A 20,510-nucleotide genomic window follows, 5' to 3' on the forward strand; every position below is an offset into this window, starting at 1 on the left:
AGAACTTGATTAGTTCTTGAATCACCAACATATATAAATAATTCTTCTTCAATTTGGGTGCAGAACACAAAATTAATTTGTTAGCACAAACATGCTTAGTAGCACCAAAATCGTCTAACACTCAATGTCTCACATTAGTCACAAGATTCACTTGAGAAATGATCACAACAGTTATATCATCCGCTTCGTCAAATATATTTTTGCTTAGCGGGATTATCATTCTCGGAATCTTTCTCTACATTTAGAAAATGATGGCTTAAATTTCCCCACACAAAATAATAAGTATTTCCATCACAAACTTGTTTATTAATTTAGCTGAATCTGATCAATGTCATATCATTTGACACATCATGAAGTTGAATCAAGCATCGTTCTCATAAAAAATTTCCATTAGTGCCACATTCAATTCCATATTCAAACACCAAAGAAAAAATTTCTAGATGTTAAACAGCCCAACTAGGGATTTAATTTCACATAAATATCTAACTTCACATAAATATATAACTTTCGTAGGAAAAGAAATATATCATAATTCCACATTTCTTCATCCAAGTAATCAAACAAGATAATTTTTAAGCCTAAACTAAATTTACCAAAAATTCAGTAATGTGCAAAGAACACAACTTATACATCAAATTCAAACAGGTCATTAATCCATTAAGAGAAGCATTAACTCCAAGCCAACTTTTCAAAAATCATCACTATAGATGTATATTATTTTATCTGCACTCTCTTACCACCTCAAATATAAATTATCCACAAATACTCAAACGACTTGTACATTATTTAGGAGCTACCTCAAATAATATTACAACAACACAAATTCATCACAGACCCAAAACCAACTAATTAAACAAGAATAAATCATAGTAGTAAATTATTCACTCTTTCATGTTCAAAGGATCAACAACCACATACAGTGATACACAAATCCATACACTCAAACTAGTTTATAATTGAAAAGAATTTAAATTCATCATCTCGGGCTTCTCAAGATTTTCAAAAAATGTAATCGAAACGTACCTTTAACTCTTTGTGAAGAATCGAAAATGAGTGAAAAACCTCTATACCTTTGGATGACCAATTAAAACAGTGATTTGGACATCGTCAACTAGATTCTCCGTAAGATTAAAGTATGAAATATCCTTAAGATTGTTGAAAATCTTACGGAAAATACTCACGAACCTTGCAGGAAATTCTTCAAAGCTTGAGGCTTGTCAATTAATATACTGTCCTTAAGGATATTTCACCCGGTATGAGTGTATCCTCCAGGATTCAACAAGCTCTTCTAGTACAAAACTAGGAGCCAGAATGTAACAAAGATTTAATAAAAAAAAACCCAACACACATAATATATGAGAGGAAGTAGTATGTTTGGCTCTATATTATTCTCTATCTAATCCACAAAAGAGAAGACATAGGAATATATATATATATATATATATATATATATATATTTAGTAGAAGTTGTCTCTTGATATTTCTATCCAACAACAAGAGCACAGGATATATGCCAACGTCCAATGTAGTAATCATATGCCAACGTCCAAAAAATTAAGAGTAGTAAACAGCCATAAAGACCATATTTGGCCATTAAGACCATTAATTATCGAATTGAATATAATATACCGTTTGAAAATGTCAAATTCATTCAACATGAATTCTGCCATTAAGGCTAATAAAATAGAATCAAGTCTCAATAGGAACGTTAGAAGTATTTCTTTTTATTTTTGAAATATTAAATAGAAAATATGATTTTTCTAATAATATTAGCGCTTGACTTAGAACTCGTTAACATACTTGTTATTTTTGGTTTATAATTGTGATCTCCCGAGCTAGCTTGGGTGTACATTTTCTTGACTAATTTCACAAAGTACTTTCTATCTCCAACCAATACATATATATCAAGAAATTTCGTCAACCAAGACTTGAACATAGTTATTATATACGACAGTAACAAGACTATATTAATTATGATTTGGGAACCAAAATAAGATTATTATTTCTCCTTTTCAAAATTCAATTACCACATCTTGACCAAATACACGCAAAAAAGAAAAAGAAAAAAAAAAGGATGATGGGATATCGATACATATAGAAGTCTTGGGTACAAATGATTTAAGTACGTAGTAATTGTCTGATACGACTGAAGAGAATCTTTATGAAAAGCTGAAGCAAATATAACCTCATCACTAGCCTACTGATAAAGTAGATCCTAAGCTCATCACTAGCCTACTTTTACTTTCACTTATTTTTTCTTTCTTTTTATTTTATTAATAATTGTTAGGTGTTCTTTTTTTTTTAATTTCAAGAAGACCAAGAATATGCACATGCCGTTTTACAGCAAATCGTGTCTCTGCTCTATGGCTTTATCAGTCCATGGCACACCTCGCACTTTCTGACTAATCTTTCTTTTTAAAGCCCCCTTTTTTGTTTGTTGCTGGAACAAACATATAACTCGTTGATGTGGATACCTTACTATTGGCTAGGAGTGTTATATGAGCAGTTGAACTGCATTTGAACAGATCAAAATAAGCTGAGTGAATAAATAAATGGGTCATTAGTTCGCCCAAATCGTGCTTAGTCGTTCCTACTATGTGTATGTGTTTTCGAGTTCTTCATATGTCTTGACTCTTAAAGTCTGAACAATACAAAAAAAATGTGAAGACATCGTACAAATCTTTAAAATACACTAAAAATTAACAATTTTTTTTTTTGATACACTGGTATCAAATCCTTACACATACATGTATTCAGTAAGTACCTGTAAATGAATTTGTGTAACATTATTACATTAAGTATTTACATTATTCACAAGCTTTATGCAATTCAATGAGTTTTTTTTTATTTTTTTATTTTTTTTATTTTTTTTTTAACTTCAATCAGGTTGGGATTTCATTCCACTACGTCCAGTTGCATAAATACAAGACATCTAACTATGTAAGCACTATGACATGAAATGTCATTTGGTTCTCGTACAAATCTTGTAAGACAACTCATTGACCAGTTCAAAATTCACTCTGTTTCCCTTGACCAATCAATTCTAGCTGGACTCAAAATCTATAGGACAATACTCCAATAATTTTCACTCGGTGTCCTTTTAAGGGCTGATGTTTAGCATTTGTCCTTAATTTTTTAAAAGTTTTGTCAATATAAATTTCTCATTCTCTTCCTCCTCCTTCTCAATCTTCTTCATATGTGTGAACAAGTTGTGATACAATTTGTGTTGGAGTCTTGACGATCCAGCAGAACTCGTAGTAAAGCCCATCACCAAAACCGCAAAATTCTGATATGCAAATCATTCATACAAAACTTAGTCAAATGAAGTCAAAACTTAAACAATGGCACGAAAATAGGCTATTTGTTCAAATCACCACACAATAACTCTCAAATCCCAATAATGAATAAGGACTTGGATTGGGATCCAGTCAATTTCGAGATACTGGCCCGTACTAATCTCCGGCCCAATCAAAATGGGGATTTGGCACTGTTTACATTTTGATACATGAAATTGGCATATATTAACCAAGTTTTAAGAATGTGGCACAAGATGACCCATTTCCACGTTTTGGGTTAAAAAAAATGGCATATATGACCCATAAAGTGCTGAGTAAAAATAGGAATTTTGTACATTCTCTCTTCTAGAAGGTTAAATTTTTGTATACGTATGCTTGTTCTCTTTCCTATATTTCTCTAACTTCTTCCCCAAAATTCTCTCCATTAGAACTCTAGAATGATTAATATATATTCTTTAAATTCTTCATTAGAGGGTTATTTGTAGTTGAGTCTGTTGTTTTTAAGAAAATAATTGAATTTTTAATTGGGTATATTTATTTTGGTTTTTGAATAATAAATTATACTATTATTCGGAAATTTCTCTCCCTTAACTATATATGTGTAGATATTTGAAAATCTCATTTGGGTTTTAATTGCAACTTTATTTTGGATACATCTATTGTATTCACTTGTTGGTTTGTTGATTAAGATGTATACAACTTAATGTATACACATGTTTTTTTATTTTCAATTTGGTTTTTGTATGCATCTATTGTTATTTGTATACACTTGCTGGTTTGTTGAATGAATTGTACCTAAAGTATGCGTATATTGATTGAGATGTATACACGTATTTTTATATTTTTCAACTTGGTTTTTGTATACATATATTGTATACATTTGCTGGTTTGTTGAATGTGTTGTATACACCAAATGTATACATAAATTGATAGACATTTGTTTGCATTAGTATCTGTATAATTTTGCATTGGTATACATACTAAATATGTGGTTTGAATTTATTATTTTTCAATTTTTCTTGTATTTCACTGGGATTATTATAGTTATACATATGGAAAATATGTTTACTAAGAGATATGAGAGTTTGAAGAGATCATGCTTTTTCCTTTATAGACCCACTTAACAAATACAATTTTAATTATACGAAAATGATAGAAGATATGGTGATATTTGTATCCATAATTTAGGGATATCTAGTAAGTGAATAAATGAGAAATGGAATCCCTAGTTTTATTGATATTCAACGTGGATTAAGAGAAATAATTAATGAGATCCCTAATTTTGCTCCACATCCCTATTATTAAGCCACGTCTTTAGTTGATTGGCCATATAATGTCAATTATTTTAGGCCTAAAACATGCTAACATGTTTTGGGTTAAAAATATGCCAATACTATGTATTACTTGTATTAAAATGTCAATTTCCCATCAAAATGTCATAATTGAGTTAATCAGTTTAACAGATCGACCCATCACAATGACGGCCCAAATGTACTTGTCAGATTCTGAAGAAAAAAGGTAAACTTACAAAAATAACTACCTTAAAAGGTCCAACTTACTCCCCATAGCAATCTTTTCTAATTTACCATCCGTGGCTAACATTCAGCTGTATTTAATGTATTTTAGTGGTTTTTTATTTACTTATTTCAATGATTTTTTTTAATGTATTTTAGTGATTTTTTTTGGGATAATAGTCAAAATACCCCCCAATGTTTGACCAAAATGTCAACTACACACCTAACCTTTTTGTTGGTCCTATTACCCCCCGGACAAATTTTTTCGGTATTAAAATGCCCTTTTTGCCGATGTATGTGAGAACGTGAATACACCGCCCGGTCACGCGTGATGGCCTTCTAAAAATCCGCATCCGACGTGTTTTGGACTCCAACTAAGCTGTCACATATGATGCCACATAGATATATTTAAATTCCCTCCATTTTTATACCCAACTTCTCATTTTTTAGCCCAACTTCTCATTTTTTCCTCAATCACAGCCAAACAAGCCCTAAACACAAAACCCATTTTCCTTTCATACCACCACGCACGCACCACAATAATCCGTGGTTTCTTACCGATTGCATAGGGAAATTAAAGATCGTCTATGAGTTTGAAGTGTAAGTTGCCAAGTGAAGATTTGGATGTTTTGGTATCCATCTCCATTTTTTTTGTCAAAATAATATCCATTATAAACAAAAATCAACTCAAGAAAATCCACATATGATTCCCAACAACTTGTTAAAGAACAACTTTCCACCATAAACGAAAAATCAAGGAAAAAAACGAAAATCAAGAAAAGAAAAGGAAAAACTGGAAAAAAAAAAAAAAAAGTTGAAAAATCTAATGTTGTTAAAGAAAATCGATTGGAAGTTGCTTGTTTGGAGTTGCTACTTGTTGTTGGTGGAGTTGTTTAAGCACTAATTCTTTGAGTTGATATTGGGAGAAAATTAAACTCCATTGCTAGAATTTGAGAAAGCTATGAAGAACACCAAATGGGTTTATTTAAATTCTTCATTGTTTGATCAAATTAATGGATGAACTTTGTTCTATTAGGTGTTGGGGAAGCTTCCTTTCATATTTGGATTTGTTTGGATTAGATTTGATGAAGTTGGTGTGATTTTTTTTTTTCAACTTCTAATGAAGATGATGATGATGATGATGATAATGTTGATGAAGATGAAGGAGAATTGGTTATGGGTTTTGGATCCTTACTAAAAAGAGTATGATAAAATTGAGATTTTTTTTTGAGTTGATTTGGTGTGATTTTTTTTTTCCAACTCCTAATGAAGAGCGATGATGACGTGGCATCGCTGGCGCGCCAGCGTGTATACAAGCGCACAGAACGAATTGGGAGTTGTCATATGACGCTTACATCAGCAAAAAGTGGTCATTTTGATATCGAAAAAATTTGTTCGGGGGTAATAGGACCCCGCAGTTCACACGTGTGTAGTTGGGATTTTGGTCAAACGTTGGGGGGTATTTTGACTATTATCCCATTTTTTTTTATGTATTTCAGTGATTTTTTTTTTTTTGCTTTAATTTATTTCAATGTTTTTTTTTTTTTTTTTTTTTTTATGTATTTCAGTGATTGTGTTTTTTTATGTATTTTAGTGGTTTTTTTTTTTTTTTTTTTTTGCTTTGATGTATTTCAGTGGTTTTTTTTTATGTATGTCTTTGATGTATTTCAAAATACACTGTGTACATTCAAAATACATTTGAAGCCAAAAACATTCAAATTTTCGTGTATTTGAAAACATTGTTCATATATTCACTGCATTTTAATGGATTCAAACAAAATTTCAAATACATTGTGCACATTCCAACTACATATGAAGCCAAATACATTCAAATTTTTGTGTATTTGAAAATACTCTCTTTGAATGGATTTCAACAAATACATTCATATACAAGACAAAAACATTCAAATGCATGACAAATACATTACAAAAAAACAGTGTTAGTCTTTTAACAAATACACTAAAAAATACACTTAAATCTACAAATCTGAGCCAGCTAGATCTCACAAACACACTTTTTGCCATATCTCGAAACACGTACTTCCTAACGACACAACCATCACCGTCGTTGTCGTGCACACAGATCCGAGCATCGCAATACGTCGTCACCAACAACCTCCCGTCCGCCGCCGTCACCAACAATATCCCTATCTCTCGGCGATGAACACGACGGTGAACGGATCCGTATGAATACCACCTTGATGTATTTAAAAATTAAATAACAATATCCAAATAAAATACCCTCAAAATTTTTACCTCTTAATCTTAAAAAATAAATGGGTGTTAATACTTAATAAATTTTTCTTCTTAATTGTACTTGTACAACATGAGTCTGCAACTTGCTTAAAAGAAAAGATTTAAAAAGAAGGGAACGAAATTGAGACAACGAAAGAGCACTAGTGTGAGTAGGCATAATACCTGTTCTACGCTAAAATCCAACCAAAGATACTAACAAAACTCGCCGTAATGAACCCGTTCCTTTTATACCTTCATGTTGGTTTTCAAACAGAAAGAAAACGTTTGAATAGATCTGTATGAATACTTTCAGATCTGTGTTTCACGCCTGGTGGAGCGGCTGTCTCCGGTGATGGGGGTAGTGGCGGCGCAGGTCGTGGTGGTGGTGGTTATGGCGGCGCAGATGAGAGAAGGGGAGAGAGAAAGTTTTTTAGGGTTTTGAGAAATGAAAAATGTGAAATGGGTAGTGAGTGGGAATAGAGAAAAATATATGTATTTGGGTATGTATTTTTGATATAGCTACCAATTGTAACTTAGAAAAATTAATTAGCTACTAAATATAATTAAATAAAAGGATAGTTAATATTAATAATTAAGCCTTAAAAGAAGTTACAATGAGTAAAAATTTATGCACATCTCTTCACTCTGCCTTGTAGAAAAAGAAAAGGTAGCTCAAAGCTTTCACTCTCCCAACTCCATTAAAGGTTAGAAAAACATAAACACATAACCTTAGCGCAAAGTATCTGATTCCAGCTCCACAAAACGACATCGTTTTAGATTAGATAACACTTCGTAAACACAATGTTCATAAAAATTTTCATGGACATGAATTTATATTTTCGTTCATAATATTTCATAAGTTATATTGCATAAATTCGATTGCTAAAGGACAAAAGTTAAAGACTAGAAGGACAAAGCTTAGAAGAAATTGCACGTATTGTCCTTCAAATGGGTTGGTCTTTCATTTTTATCCTTCAAAATTGAACTTATGCCTAGGGCGCATAAGTTCTTTTAAGGGCACAAGACATAACTTGTGGGATATTGTGATGCGAAAATATAAACTTATACCCGGTGAAAAAGTTATTTATATTGAGGGACAAAAATTAAGAAGTAATTGCACCGTTTGTCCTTCAAATGGACTGGTCTTTAATTTTTGTCTTTCAAATGGGCTGGTCTTTAATTTTTTCCCTTCAAAATGAAAGACCAGCACAAAAATAGGGCCAAAAGTGCAAATGACCCCTATCAATAGACCAGCCCATTTGAATGACAAAAAGTGCAAGAAGAAAGCCCATCTCTTCACTCTTGCCTTGAAGAAAAAGAAAAGTTATAGCTCAAATCCTTCACTCTCCCACAACTCCATTAAAGGGAAGAGAAACAAAAACACAAACCTCCAAAAAAAACAAACGACATCGTTTTCGATCCCTAAACAAACACTCACACAATGTTCAGAAACCAGTACGATACCGATGTAACAACATGGTCACCAGCAGGAAGACTATTTCAAGTAGAATACGCAATGGAAGCAGTAAAACAAGGTTCAGCAGCAATAGGTCTTCGATCTAAAACACACGTGATACTGGCGTGCGTAAACAAGGCTAATTCTGAACTATCATCACATCAGAAAAAGATCTTTAAAGTTGATGACCATATTGGTGTTGCTATTGCTGGATTAACAGCTGATGGACGTGTACTTTCACGGTATATGAGGACTGAGTGTATTAATTATGCTTATTCTTATGAGTCTCCCTTACCTGTCGGCAGGCTTGTTGTTCAACTTGCTGATAAAGCTCAGGTACTTTGCTTCAAACCCTAATTTGTATTTGCTATTTGCTGATGAAATGAATCCTTGTTGAAATTGACGGGTGGTTAGGGTTTTACTCCTTCCGTTTCAATTCGTGAGTAAAGAAAACTTTTGAATCTTGTGTCTTAAACTAAAGATATGTAGACTTCTGAATCAATGTGAAAAGTTAGAATTAAAGAGTTGCAAGAAAAGAGAAACAGGCATTCTTTTTGAAACAGATTAAAAAGGAAAGTAAGACAAACAAATCGATGGAGCGAGTACTTTGGATTGAGAACATTCCGTTTCACTTGGTAGAAGGATCAATTGGATTTGGTAACACGAATGCTAGTGATCCTGCAATTAGTTTCTCACTCATTTATTTCTAATGAACAATTAGGAAGGTGTGGAGGTCAAGGATTAGGGTAATTGCATAGTTTTTTATGCTTCGATGTGTATTATTTTATCTATTGTGCATTTGCTTTGTATCTTGCGATTTTGCTGTCATATATATATATATATATATATATATATATATATATATTTTTTTTTTTTCCTTTTGAGCTGAGGGTCTTTTGGAAACAACCTCATTGCCCCACAAAGATAGGGGTAAGGTCTGCGTACATCCTACCCTCTCTAGACCGCACTTGTGGGATCACACTGTATGTTGTTGTAATTTGGCAACACATCGTGGAAAGCTTTTTTTTTTTTTTTTAGTGTGTGTGTTGGTTTGGTTTTGGTGGGTGGTTTGTGGGGGGGGGGGGGGGGGAAGAGGAGTTTTACCAAGGGGAGTTAAAATATAAAAAGTTAAACACATGAAAAAGCTAAGGGGATTCAACATATTGTATGTATACATTGCAAAAGATTACTAAGTAATTTTTTGAGCGCCCTTGCTCGAGATGGCTTTACCTCTAGGAGGAGAGGGGGTTCTGTTAAAAGATTATTCCTTGTTTCCTTCATTTCCCCCAATTGCCATCGACTCTATGCTGTTAAATGATGAAACTAAAATGGTTAAGCATGACAGTTTTTTGATCATTTCTGTTCATCTTTTAGGTAAACTTGTGTACTCAGTACTGCTCTTTAGGTATATTAACTATTAAGTGATGGAGTTGAAACTGTAAGAAGATTAAAAATGTGTAAGTTTTTCTTAACCACCTTCTGCGTGAGGTTTCCTTCAATCTGGTGTTCCCAAGAGAAAAAAAAAATTAGAGCTCCACTACCTTAGTTTGCAAAATCAGTTGGTTGCCTATGTGCAAGATCTTCATTTCTTCTACCTGAGTTAAGCATTATCCTAGAATGCTTCAAACTCCCTAAAAAATTAGTTCTCTTATATCATTGCTGAAATGGTGGACAAGTTTTTCAGCAAATGACTATGGGACAGTTGGGGAGTAGCTTGAATGCCTTTATTGCTCCATGGACTCGAGTCGGAGTTTCTTGTTGTAACTGCTCTTGTGCTTTCTTAGAAAAATGGCTGCTTTGTTTTTCACTTGTCAAATTCCATAAGATAGTTTGAAACTCGGCGCGATAAAAGAGTTGCATACAGTTTAACCCGCAAGGGTGGCTCAGTTGGTTGAGCATGGGGCTTTCCTAATGGAGGTCTCAAGTTCGAAACCCCCTGCCTACGACAGTAGGGGATTTGCCTTCTGGGTCGAGCTCGTCGCACCGGGCTTGCCTAGTGCGGGTTACCTCTTCTGTGTGGTTTGCGAGCTATTGCACAGAAGCTGGGTTTACCCTGTGCGCACCCGAAGGGTAGCGGCTGCGGGTTCCCATGTCATCCAAAAAAAAAAAGAGTTGCATACAGTTTGTTATATATAAGTTGCATACAGTTTGTTACATATATAAGATTTATCAAGAAAAAATGCTGCATATTTAAAGCTTGACAGGTTCTAAGGCTTTTTCCTTGGGATATATTTGGAGCAAGTTACCCTTCTATTTTACTATCAGAGAACACTGTGCGCCTTTAACAGATTTCATAAGCATTTATCATTTTCCAGAGAAGCATCTATCATAATCAAACTGTAGCCAGGGTTGTCCAAATAACCCCCGCTCCCTTTTTCCACTTTACAAATGAGTTGCTTTAATCTGCTTGATCAAAAACGAAAAAACAAATGAGGTGCTTTAATCTGTTCCTGCATCTTGGTAAATTATTACTACATGGACATGCTCCAGAGTGCACCTTTAGAATTTTCAAGTTACATGCCCCTTTATGTGGAGTAAAATTGGGTATATATTCTTGGATTTTCATGTCAGATATCAATGTGGTGTTTAGGAAATACGATACCATATAAAAAGGGACCATGGTAGGATGTGAGGTGCTGCTATGTGTAGTTTAGTGGTAATAGTTAGCACTGTTTTGAAGTGTTTAGGATAAGTCACCACTCTAAACCTTCTCATAACAAAGCAGAATATAATTCGCACTAATTGAATGGGGTGCCTAGCATATGCTTCCTTACATTTACTGGTCTTATCACAAAGTATCACACATTAGAGCTAACCAGACTGGAAAATTATGCTTTTCTTTTTTTGGGAAGTAAGGCGAGGGATTTGCATTATAATGTTTGAAGTACAGCCTTAACTTATGATCACGTTAGCTACAGGATTTTATCGTCGCAGGCATTCCTTCAAATCTTTTTTATTGCTAACTGTTGGTGAATGTGTCCAAGTAGGCTTTGCAGTGGTTATATTTGACAGCAATTTCTCATACTTTTGACTTCTAAGGATTCTGAAAATTGTACTTAGTTCCTTTTAAATGGTAGAAATCTCCCATAGATGTAGAGGAAAGTGTAAACATGCACCCAGTAAATAAGTTTTGTGGCCAGTCCATGGTATAATAGGCCCATTTTGTGGTGATATATTCTTAGGCTTTTGGGTTATAAGACGTGTTCCAGTATCTATAAATTTTACATTATCAAAAAAGAAAAAAGATGTGTTTCAGTAACTGTTAAAACTAGAGTGTCCTGACTTTGTCACTGTAGAAATTCAATGAAAATTAAGGGCATTCTTTCATTTAAGTCATTGAGGACATGCCTTGATGGTAGACCCACTATTGCCATGTTCTTTCTGCTTTAATGATTCGGATATAGTTACCTCAAGTTTACTCTGTCTGAGGTCTTACTAGTATAAATTAGCCTTTCTCATTGTCAGACAACTAAGTAGGGCCTGAGGTCCCTGCGAATCCATAAATCTAAGGAGCATGCCGCAACATCTTAGTTAGTTCTTCTCAAGAAAGCATATGGTTTATTTTGATAAGCAGGCTGAATCTTTACTTCTGCACAATTTGTTGGGTATTTGTTGATAGGTTCACCAACTGCTTGGTGTCTGATATCGGACTTATTATAATTTGTCCCAAAATGTTTTTATGGAAGGAAAAAGTAGAGGTCGGCTCTTAGATGATGGGTGGTATGCTTCATGTTCGAACAGTTCTGTTCCATAATAGAAAGAGAAACGCCTACAAAGTTGTTTTAGTTCTTCACGTATAGGATGCGTGTGACGGTGAACCAGTCACCTCCAAACGACACATGTAGAGCCTGGCATGGGGAAAAAGTAAAGAAAGAATAATTCTTTTGGGTCCTTTGTTGTGTCCTGGTGGATATTGAGCTAAATATACTGTTTCCCTCTATTTCTCTGGATGATCTATTAATGCAACAAATGTTTATATTGGAATATGAGGCTAACCATCTTTTTGAATTCTCTACCCGTTTGGTGTACCCCTTGTATACAACCAGTTTGGCCATGTTTATGAATGAAAGTACTTTTACAGTTTTACTTGATCAACCAAAATATACTAGGCTAACCATCTGATTCAAAAAGGCGATGCCTATTTTTGCGCTTCATCATCTTAACAGTTGCTTTTATGTCAGGTTTGCACTCAGCGATCGTGGAAACGGCCTTATGGTGTTGGCTTGCTTGTTGGTGGACTGGATGAGTCTGGTGCTCACCTTTACTACAATTGTCCTAGTGGTAACTACTTCGAGTATCAAGCTTTTGCCATTGGATCTCGGTCACAAGCTGCAAAAACCTACTTGGAACGTAGGTTTGAGACTTTCATGGATTCTTCTCGTGAAAGCCTGCTTAAGGACGCACTCTTTGCACTGAGGGAAACTTTGCAAGGAGAAAAATTAACAAGCTCCAACTGCACGGTAGCTGTGGTAGGAGTAGGAGAGGCTTTCCATACACTGGACAAGGAAACCATACAAGCATTGATCAATGAATTTGAGATAGCTGGTGAGGAGGCTCCTGCCGAAGTCCCGGATCAAGCTGCGAGTGATGAACCAGCAGCACCTGAAGAGGGTGCTGCCCCTGCTGCTGAAGGAGCTGCCCCAATGGATATATGATGACGTTATGTCTTTCTTTAGGCCTCACTTCTTTCATATTAAGAGATTTCTTCCTAAAATGTTGAGATTTTGTGTGGCACAATGGGTAATATTTCTGCTTGGATGTTTTATTATGCAATCATGCTTTACTATGGTCCAAACACTTTAAAACTCATGCTTCTGAGATTTGAACTATAGACATTTTAAGCGACTTTGTTGGGTTGGATCTCTCTCTCTCCCCTCCGTTGTGTATTTCTTTGTTACTCAAAGTTCATTTTCTTCCCTCAGAAACTGTTGATGAAATGACAACATGACCTTCCTGCTTCTCTATAGCTCCAAGCAGCTGATCAAATCAACAGTACACTCTCTTTCTTGGCCTAATTCGGGCAAGACTAGGGAGGACAGTTGCTTGCAGTAATGGTTCCGATTAAACTATAAAGGTTTTGAGGTGAGGGGAACTTACAACTATGATTGAATGAAAAAATATCGTTAAGTTTATTTCATAAGTTTGAGGAGGTTATATATAAAAAGATAACTAGTGTTTTTTTGAGACTTGGTCGTTACCTCTTTGTGGTACCCTATAAGCTGACAGACCACTTGAAGTTTTACATGATCTTTGTTAATAGTAATTTGTTTTCATGATATTCGAAGCTAATGCAGTTGATTACAAATTTCGCTATAGTCTAGTAAATTAGCACAAAGGAGCTTGTTCCGCAATACCTTAAATTAATTAAATTAGCTCTAATGTTTTTCCAATTTAAGTAAATCTTGATGTGACACGTAAAAATTATTGTTTAATTTTATAACAAATGAAGAGGTGCTAGTTCTATATTTGGGTTCTCAATCTTCACCCAGAACTGTCCAACTATGAACTTTGTAACATCAACCTGGGCTACTTCTGCTAATGATTTCTCGTTATCAACTCCAGATGCAATGCATGACCTACTTGGTGGGGTTGCTGAGCTTTTTCCAAAAGTTTAGCGAGCAAGTGATTCTGTGTAGGTTTTCGATGAACATGATCTATTAATCTTCGCAGGTTCTTTCCCTTGTTGTTTATGTAGAGACTTCAACATAAATCTCTTCCTATTTCATGTGGTAACGCGTATATATCTCATGTTGTATAAATTGTTAAATGAACTGTACGAAGAAACAAGAAATCCGTCCACTAGAATCACAGAGAACCACAGGTTCTACCATAACATCATTCTTTATAGCTTGTTATGGGAAAGGGTATAATACATATGCTGGCTACTGAGGATGTGAAACAAGGTTCGATTAGGAGTTACAAATCAAAAAGCGGGAACAAGGGGTAACAGCTTTGATTATCTGCAGTATGGCAAGTTTCAAGGCATTGAATATAAAACTGAATCTTGACACCTGAATTAAGATGGAGATCTAGATTAAATAATATCAACTTTTACGTTCAACATTTCTTCACGAGAAGTCAAATAGCAGGAGTAGGCACTTAAAAAACACAGCGCTGCTCTTTTTTTCCCCCCTTTTTTCTTCCCTCGTCTTTTTTTCTCTTTTGAGTTTGGGGGGAGGGGGGTAGGGAAGTAGAATTGGGAGGATTTCAGCTGATAGGTAGAAGAAACCTCTTGACAACGGAACAAAATCACGGTTCTATGTCAGAAGACTCGCAACAGAGGATTTGCTTGGCTCTGGAATGGAGAGACCGTTGGTCTGCATTTGTTTGTACATCCATTGCCAGTTTTCAGGGGTTACTTCACCCCCAAGAGATCGAATCACAGACCCACCGCTGCAAGAACCCACCCGGCAACATTCCTCCAGTGACAGTCCCTTTACCAATCCATACAAAAACCCACATGCAAACAGATCTCCTGCACCTGTAGCATCAGTTACTTTTGCCTCGCCAATTGCTGGAACACGGACAAACTGAAAAACCAAAATAATACTTCATCTTTATTACTGTAATAGCATACACTAAGTTAAGATTGTATAATCATCAGCGAGAAAAGTGTTACTCCTCCTATCCCATTATATGTGACACTCTTTCCTTTTTAGTCTATTCCAAAAAGAATGACACCTATATTTAGAAAAAATTACTTTTTTTTTTTTTTTTTTGATAATGGTAACAAAATGTTAGAAAAAAAAAATTACTTTTAAGTCTCCAATTTTATCTTCAATGGCGATTTTATAGACACAAAAATGTCGTGGCATGTTTAAAACCACACGTTAAAAAAAAAAAAAATTAAAGTGAAATGGAGGGGAATATTTAAAGTGCCAGTAGCGTACTATAAGAATGACAAGAACCACCAAGTTGGGGCATACAACTACCGACCTTCAATATTATGTACATCAAGAACAAGGGGTTCGATTTAAATCTTTTTGTTTTAAAGATGAACTGCGGGTTGGAAGGATAAGAGATACCTCTTTCTCATGTTTGGCAATGCATCCTTTTTGGGCCAAGGTTACAACAGCCCACTTGCAATGTTTAGCCAGAAATTCAAGTGCTGCCTCAGGATTTGGATTGTCTTCACCCCTGCACCAAATGTTGAAAAGACATAGACCGTCATTTGCATGAACTTCACATCAACACAATAAACATAATTTCTCATTTTTAACCCTAAGACGAATAATCACCTTAGCAGCTCAGTTGCTTCATCCTCATTTGCAAAGCAAAGGTCTATGTTTCCAGACTCCAATAATTCAATCAGAGGTGATTTAAACTTCCTCACCATCTGCCATATATTAAGAATAACAGAAAGGCATCGATAACACAGATCAAACATATTTCAACAGTTCTTATCTTATGAAATTCTTTTCTAGGATCGCTCCAATACAGAGAACGAAATAAGATCTTTGTATCAATTAGAAGACAGGTAACTGTTTCCGCTTAAAAAGCTCAAAGCAAATAATGAGATGCCAAACTTCTAATAATGTAGCCTATGCGAACAATTACCTCGAAGCTAGCTAGATCTAGCGAAACAAAAAGGCCTTCTTCCTTTGCTATTTTGATGGCCGCCTTAATAACTTCTACATTCAGTATGGCATATCTCAGTACCAACCACTGTAACAAAATAAAGACATATAGTGAAGAAATTTTCAATGCTACAAATTCTCCAGAATTGTACTCCAGCTAGAAATAACAGGAAAGGTAAGTTTGTGGTAGAAATTAAAATGATTTCATAAATGGATCAGACAACTCTACTTGTTACTGGCCACAAATACAACATTAAAGTATCTAATGGTATAGAAAATGATGGAGAAGAGATAAGAGGTTAAAATATCAAATAATGAACCCTCACCTTGGAACCTTTGAAGTCCTCTCTTTTCAGTTCATCTGCCTGATAAGCAAGGAAATAATAAGATAAGCGTAAGGTCACTTCGTCATTAGAATCATTAGCCACCACTGACTATGACTATAGATGAAAGTGGAAAGCACCTGAACTTTCACAGAGCCAGACAGACAGGGACGCATGGTACGATTGCCAACTTCGTCAACCAGACAAACACACTGTATATCACAGTAACACAGTTTTAAAAACCCGAGAATCATCTAGATATATATACAGAATCCTAATGTCTAACCAATGTGTTCACCTGAGCTGTAGTTCCATTCTTCAATCTCAATCTTGAGATATCCACTTTGTGAAAACCCATGTTGCTCATAAATAGTTCACCTTCTTCATCATTGCCACATGCCCCAATAATCCCGCAACTAATCCCAAAGCCAGCAGCCAAACCTCTAATTGTATTTGCAACACTACCTCCAGCTATGGTCTTCAATAGAGATTCATTGTCAGTAGAAGGAAGGCTATGTGCGTTAAGCTCGTCGAGTATATGCTTCAACTCTCCAACTGCAACCTTCAGTTAACAAAGGAGACTAAATGAATCAGAGTCTTGTTTATAACAAGTAGAGACATTCGTAGCAAACATAATATTTCACGGTTATTATATTTTGACATACATTTTTACTTATAAACATTATGCCTCTCCTAGCTGCCAGTTACACAAGATAAGCCAACCAACTACGTCTCAATGGTCAGTTATACCAATCCTATATATCAAATCAGCTTTCACATCCCAATGAATTCAGCACTCAGATATCATAGTTTAAGACTATTTTATTACTGATTTCTTCCTATATCCGGGCTCGGAACCGTTTGAACATAGGTGGAGTGAAGGGTAAGATCAACATAATCTTTTAACAAATGAAACCAACATAGATTAGAGAAAAGGGAAGTTTATGAACCAAATGTACAATGCATTTTATCTACTCAAGCAAAACCTCCTCTAAGTCCAATCCTAAAGTCCACAGTATCAAATGCGAGCCAAATTCACTAGTTTTCAGTCTCAGACTGATCGTAGTAGGAAACGTCAAAAGGTTATGAAATCAACTATCAACTTATAATGTTCAATTCCAATGTTGTTCGGACTCTCCAAAAGTGTATATGGGTGCGTGTCCGATCCTCCGAAAGTAGTGCATATTTTGAAGGATCCGACACGGGTGCAGAAACCGTCTAGAACCACAAAGACTAAACCCCCTAATATACAGAAAAGATGAGATCATCTCACCTATTAGCTGCTTCTTAGATTCTGTGATACATCAAATCCTCCTCGGCAAAAAGGTTCGTTCTTGTCTGTATCATTCTCTCTTTAGCTGTCTCTTTACTGATACACTGGATTTTGCTATTGCACTAGCTTGTTCTGTTTGGATTTTTGAACATCTTCCTAAATCCTAATGCTATCCCAATGAACTTATAAAGCACTATATAACTTGTAGCAACAACAATCACACCCAGCTACCAAACTACCTATCCCCTAAAAATAGGATAATTAAATAAACACACACATGCAAAAACATATACACACATAGAGAGAATCACAGGATCCAAGGACCAACAGAATCAGAGCAAAAAAGGGAACTAAAACAAAGAGTTAGCTGAAAACTATGCATATACTTTAGTTAAAGTGACACTGGATTTAAAGATCTAATTTTTGTAGCAATTGGCTGTATACAAACTTTTTTTTTTTTTTTGGTGAAATCATGACAAAACCCAAAACTTAGAGATCACAAACAATCAAGAACCATTCTTATGAAGTATATGTAATTGGGAATCAAGAAACAGGAAAATTGAGAAATAAAATAAAAAGAAGAGGTAAATGAAGTACTGACAGGGAAAGAGCCACCACGTTCGCCAGGAATTTGGGAGAGAAGAGACCAATCAACCTTAGCAATATGGTCTACTAACGCAAACGGTTGAAGTCCAAGTACCACCGGTGCTTCACTCTCCTGATTGCTGCCTCCTCGAATTCCAACTCCCATAATTCCCCGAGGAAATTAGTAAGATTTTCCCTAATGGGATATTTCTTCCCACCCTTTTCCCGTGTTTAACTCTCTCTCTGTATCTTCCAATTTATAGCTGCCCCTCTCTCCTTTACAGCACACTGTTCACTACTTGTCCACTTGATTTTTTTAATTTTATTTTCTTTACTTTTATGCGACAAAATAATTTTGTAAATTGTTGAGCTACAGTGTTTCTCACCGGATTCTTGAATAATTGTACTCCATCGGTTTACAATAGTGTCCACGTTTTTTGTATTTTGGTTCAAAATAAATTATGAATTAACTTTAATTTTTTAGATTTGTCATTATTTATATATACCTAATATTTTGGTTCAAAAAAAGTTATGATTTTTTTTTTTTTTTTTTTTTAGATTACTTATATATACCTAAGAAGTCTTTTAAATTACTCCAATTTTCTATGATATCATTTAAATATGGCAAGTTTAGTTAATATATCTATTTTCTTAAGGAGTCGTTGTTTCTTTAAGAGATGTGAAAAAGATTAAATGGACGGGGAGTAGTTAACTTCAGTCTATGTTTGACTAATCAACTCTATTGTCACATGAAGTTATTGTTAGGCTCATGAGTAATTCTTTGATATAGAGATTCAAATTAAATCCTTTATTTTATGAAATATTTTAGTTTCACATTCCGCTATAGTTTAGGATTGTTCATACTTTTATTGTCCGCAATTGTCTGGAATTTGTTCGTAACTTTAATTGAACTCAAACGTGGTTTGAATGAATTCAATATGTTAAATTCTTATAGGACAAAGGTTTAAATTTATCCTACACTTTTGATTATGGTCCAAAATTATCCTTCACTATATTTCATATTAGAGCTCTGTTAGAATCAGCGCTAGCTACAAGTCAATTTGCTGATGGCAAGGGCATGAATACTTCAAACTTCATAGTGTAAGATAATATAAAATTAAGATATTTCAAATGGTGCAACTGTATTTCTTATATTTTTCGGTAGCTAATATGACATTCTATTGACTAATGATCATTACGAATTTAAGGAATTTTGTGGCATTGATTGGTATTAAAATTTATGATTTCTAAGAAGTTAGACTTGTTATCTTTTCTTGTCAACATTGCTTGGTAAAATAACTAGAGAGTTCATTTTTCTAGGAAAATAATGATGATTTACTCGTAATTATTGGGTGAGAACTAAAGTAAAAAAGAAGATATATCTCCTCATTTTCATCCAGTTTTAATAGATTGATAAAACAGACGTGAAGATATACTTATTCTTCCACTTTAACTTAACCCCTCTCTTACTAAACAAGGAAATAGGAACTTTTATCTTGCCAATAGATATTTTTGTTCCAAATGAAATTAACAATATAAGAATTATGAATTTCGTACCTCCTAAATCGTTAGCCACGAAATTCAAAATTGTATGGACAGGAAAAATGTTGTGGGTTGGAACTGGAGTCGTATCATTATTTATGTGGACAGGGATAGATATAACTGTATTTCATTAAGTTCAACTGAAACAAGTGTTTTCAAAATGGAATATAAATAATATGTAAGACATTATTAAAATTTATTGAAATTTTAAGTTCTAAACTCACAATTTCAAAAGTACAGTGTTTCACGCTTAAATTTAAAACATTAAACCTATCAAATTTAAATTTTCTATTCGCTTGGATAAAATCCTATTTAAAATAGGATGGTGTGAGTCTGTCAAATGCTCAACAAGTTCCAACATTAGTGGAGCATAAACTATGTTCGTCAACCAAATTTATTCAATGGTCGTAAGTTTATTAATCTGACAAAAAAAATTTGAATTTTGATACACTTCAAAGTATTCCATTTTGGCGGATTAGAAGAGCCATCAATTACTATAATTTCTGTCTTACAAAAGAATTTGCGTAAATCCTTCATTTTTTTCTCCCATACTTTACATTAATCAACAACCAACTGAAGTACTCTATAATTTTCCGCTACTCGTGCAGGAAGATGGAACAAATGATGTCTCATCTTTTTACTTTTTAATTAAAAAAAAAATCTCTTTTTGTAAATATCTAGAAAAAACAATCTAATCCACGTAAGATAT

The 20,510-nt window shown here is 34.4% G+C and overlaps 2 protein-coding genes across 2 annotated transcripts; one reads left to right on the forward strand and one right to left on the reverse strand.

The window, feature by feature from the left end:
* Positions 1-8,359: 8,359 nt before the first annotated feature.
* On the forward strand, positions 8,360-13,361 carry LOC132033199 (proteasome subunit alpha type-1-A-like). The gene is made up of 2 exons (XM_059423099.1): positions 8,360-8,837; positions 12,683-13,361. The coding sequence occupies exons 1-2, from the start codon at positions 8,487-8,489 to the stop codon at positions 13,154-13,156; spliced, it is 825 nt and encodes a 274-aa protein (XP_059279082.1). The 5' UTR covers positions 8,360-8,486; the 3' UTR covers positions 13,157-13,361.
* A 962-nt stretch (positions 13,362-14,323) lies between these two features.
* Positions 14,324-18,426, reverse strand: LOC132033201 (uncharacterized). The gene is made up of 8 exons (XM_059423100.1): positions 18,276-18,426; positions 16,700-16,963; positions 16,542-16,613; positions 16,405-16,443; positions 16,059-16,166; positions 15,740-15,837; positions 15,527-15,638; positions 14,324-15,031 (listed from the first exon to the last, which is right to left on the reverse strand). Exons 1-8 carry the CDS (start codon positions 18,423-18,425, stop codon positions 14,759-14,761), a joined length of 1,116 nt encoding a protein of 371 aa, XP_059279083.1. The 5' UTR covers position 18,426; the 3' UTR covers positions 14,324-14,758.
* Positions 18,427-20,510: the final 2,084 nt, after the last annotated feature.

This window comes from Lycium ferocissimum, chromosome 10 (genome assembly GCF_029784015.1).
Source record: "Lycium ferocissimum isolate CSIRO_LF1 chromosome 10, AGI_CSIRO_Lferr_CH_V1, whole genome shotgun sequence".
In the NCBI taxonomy this organism is placed as follows: Eukaryota; Viridiplantae; Streptophyta; class Magnoliopsida; order Solanales; family Solanaceae; genus Lycium; species Lycium ferocissimum.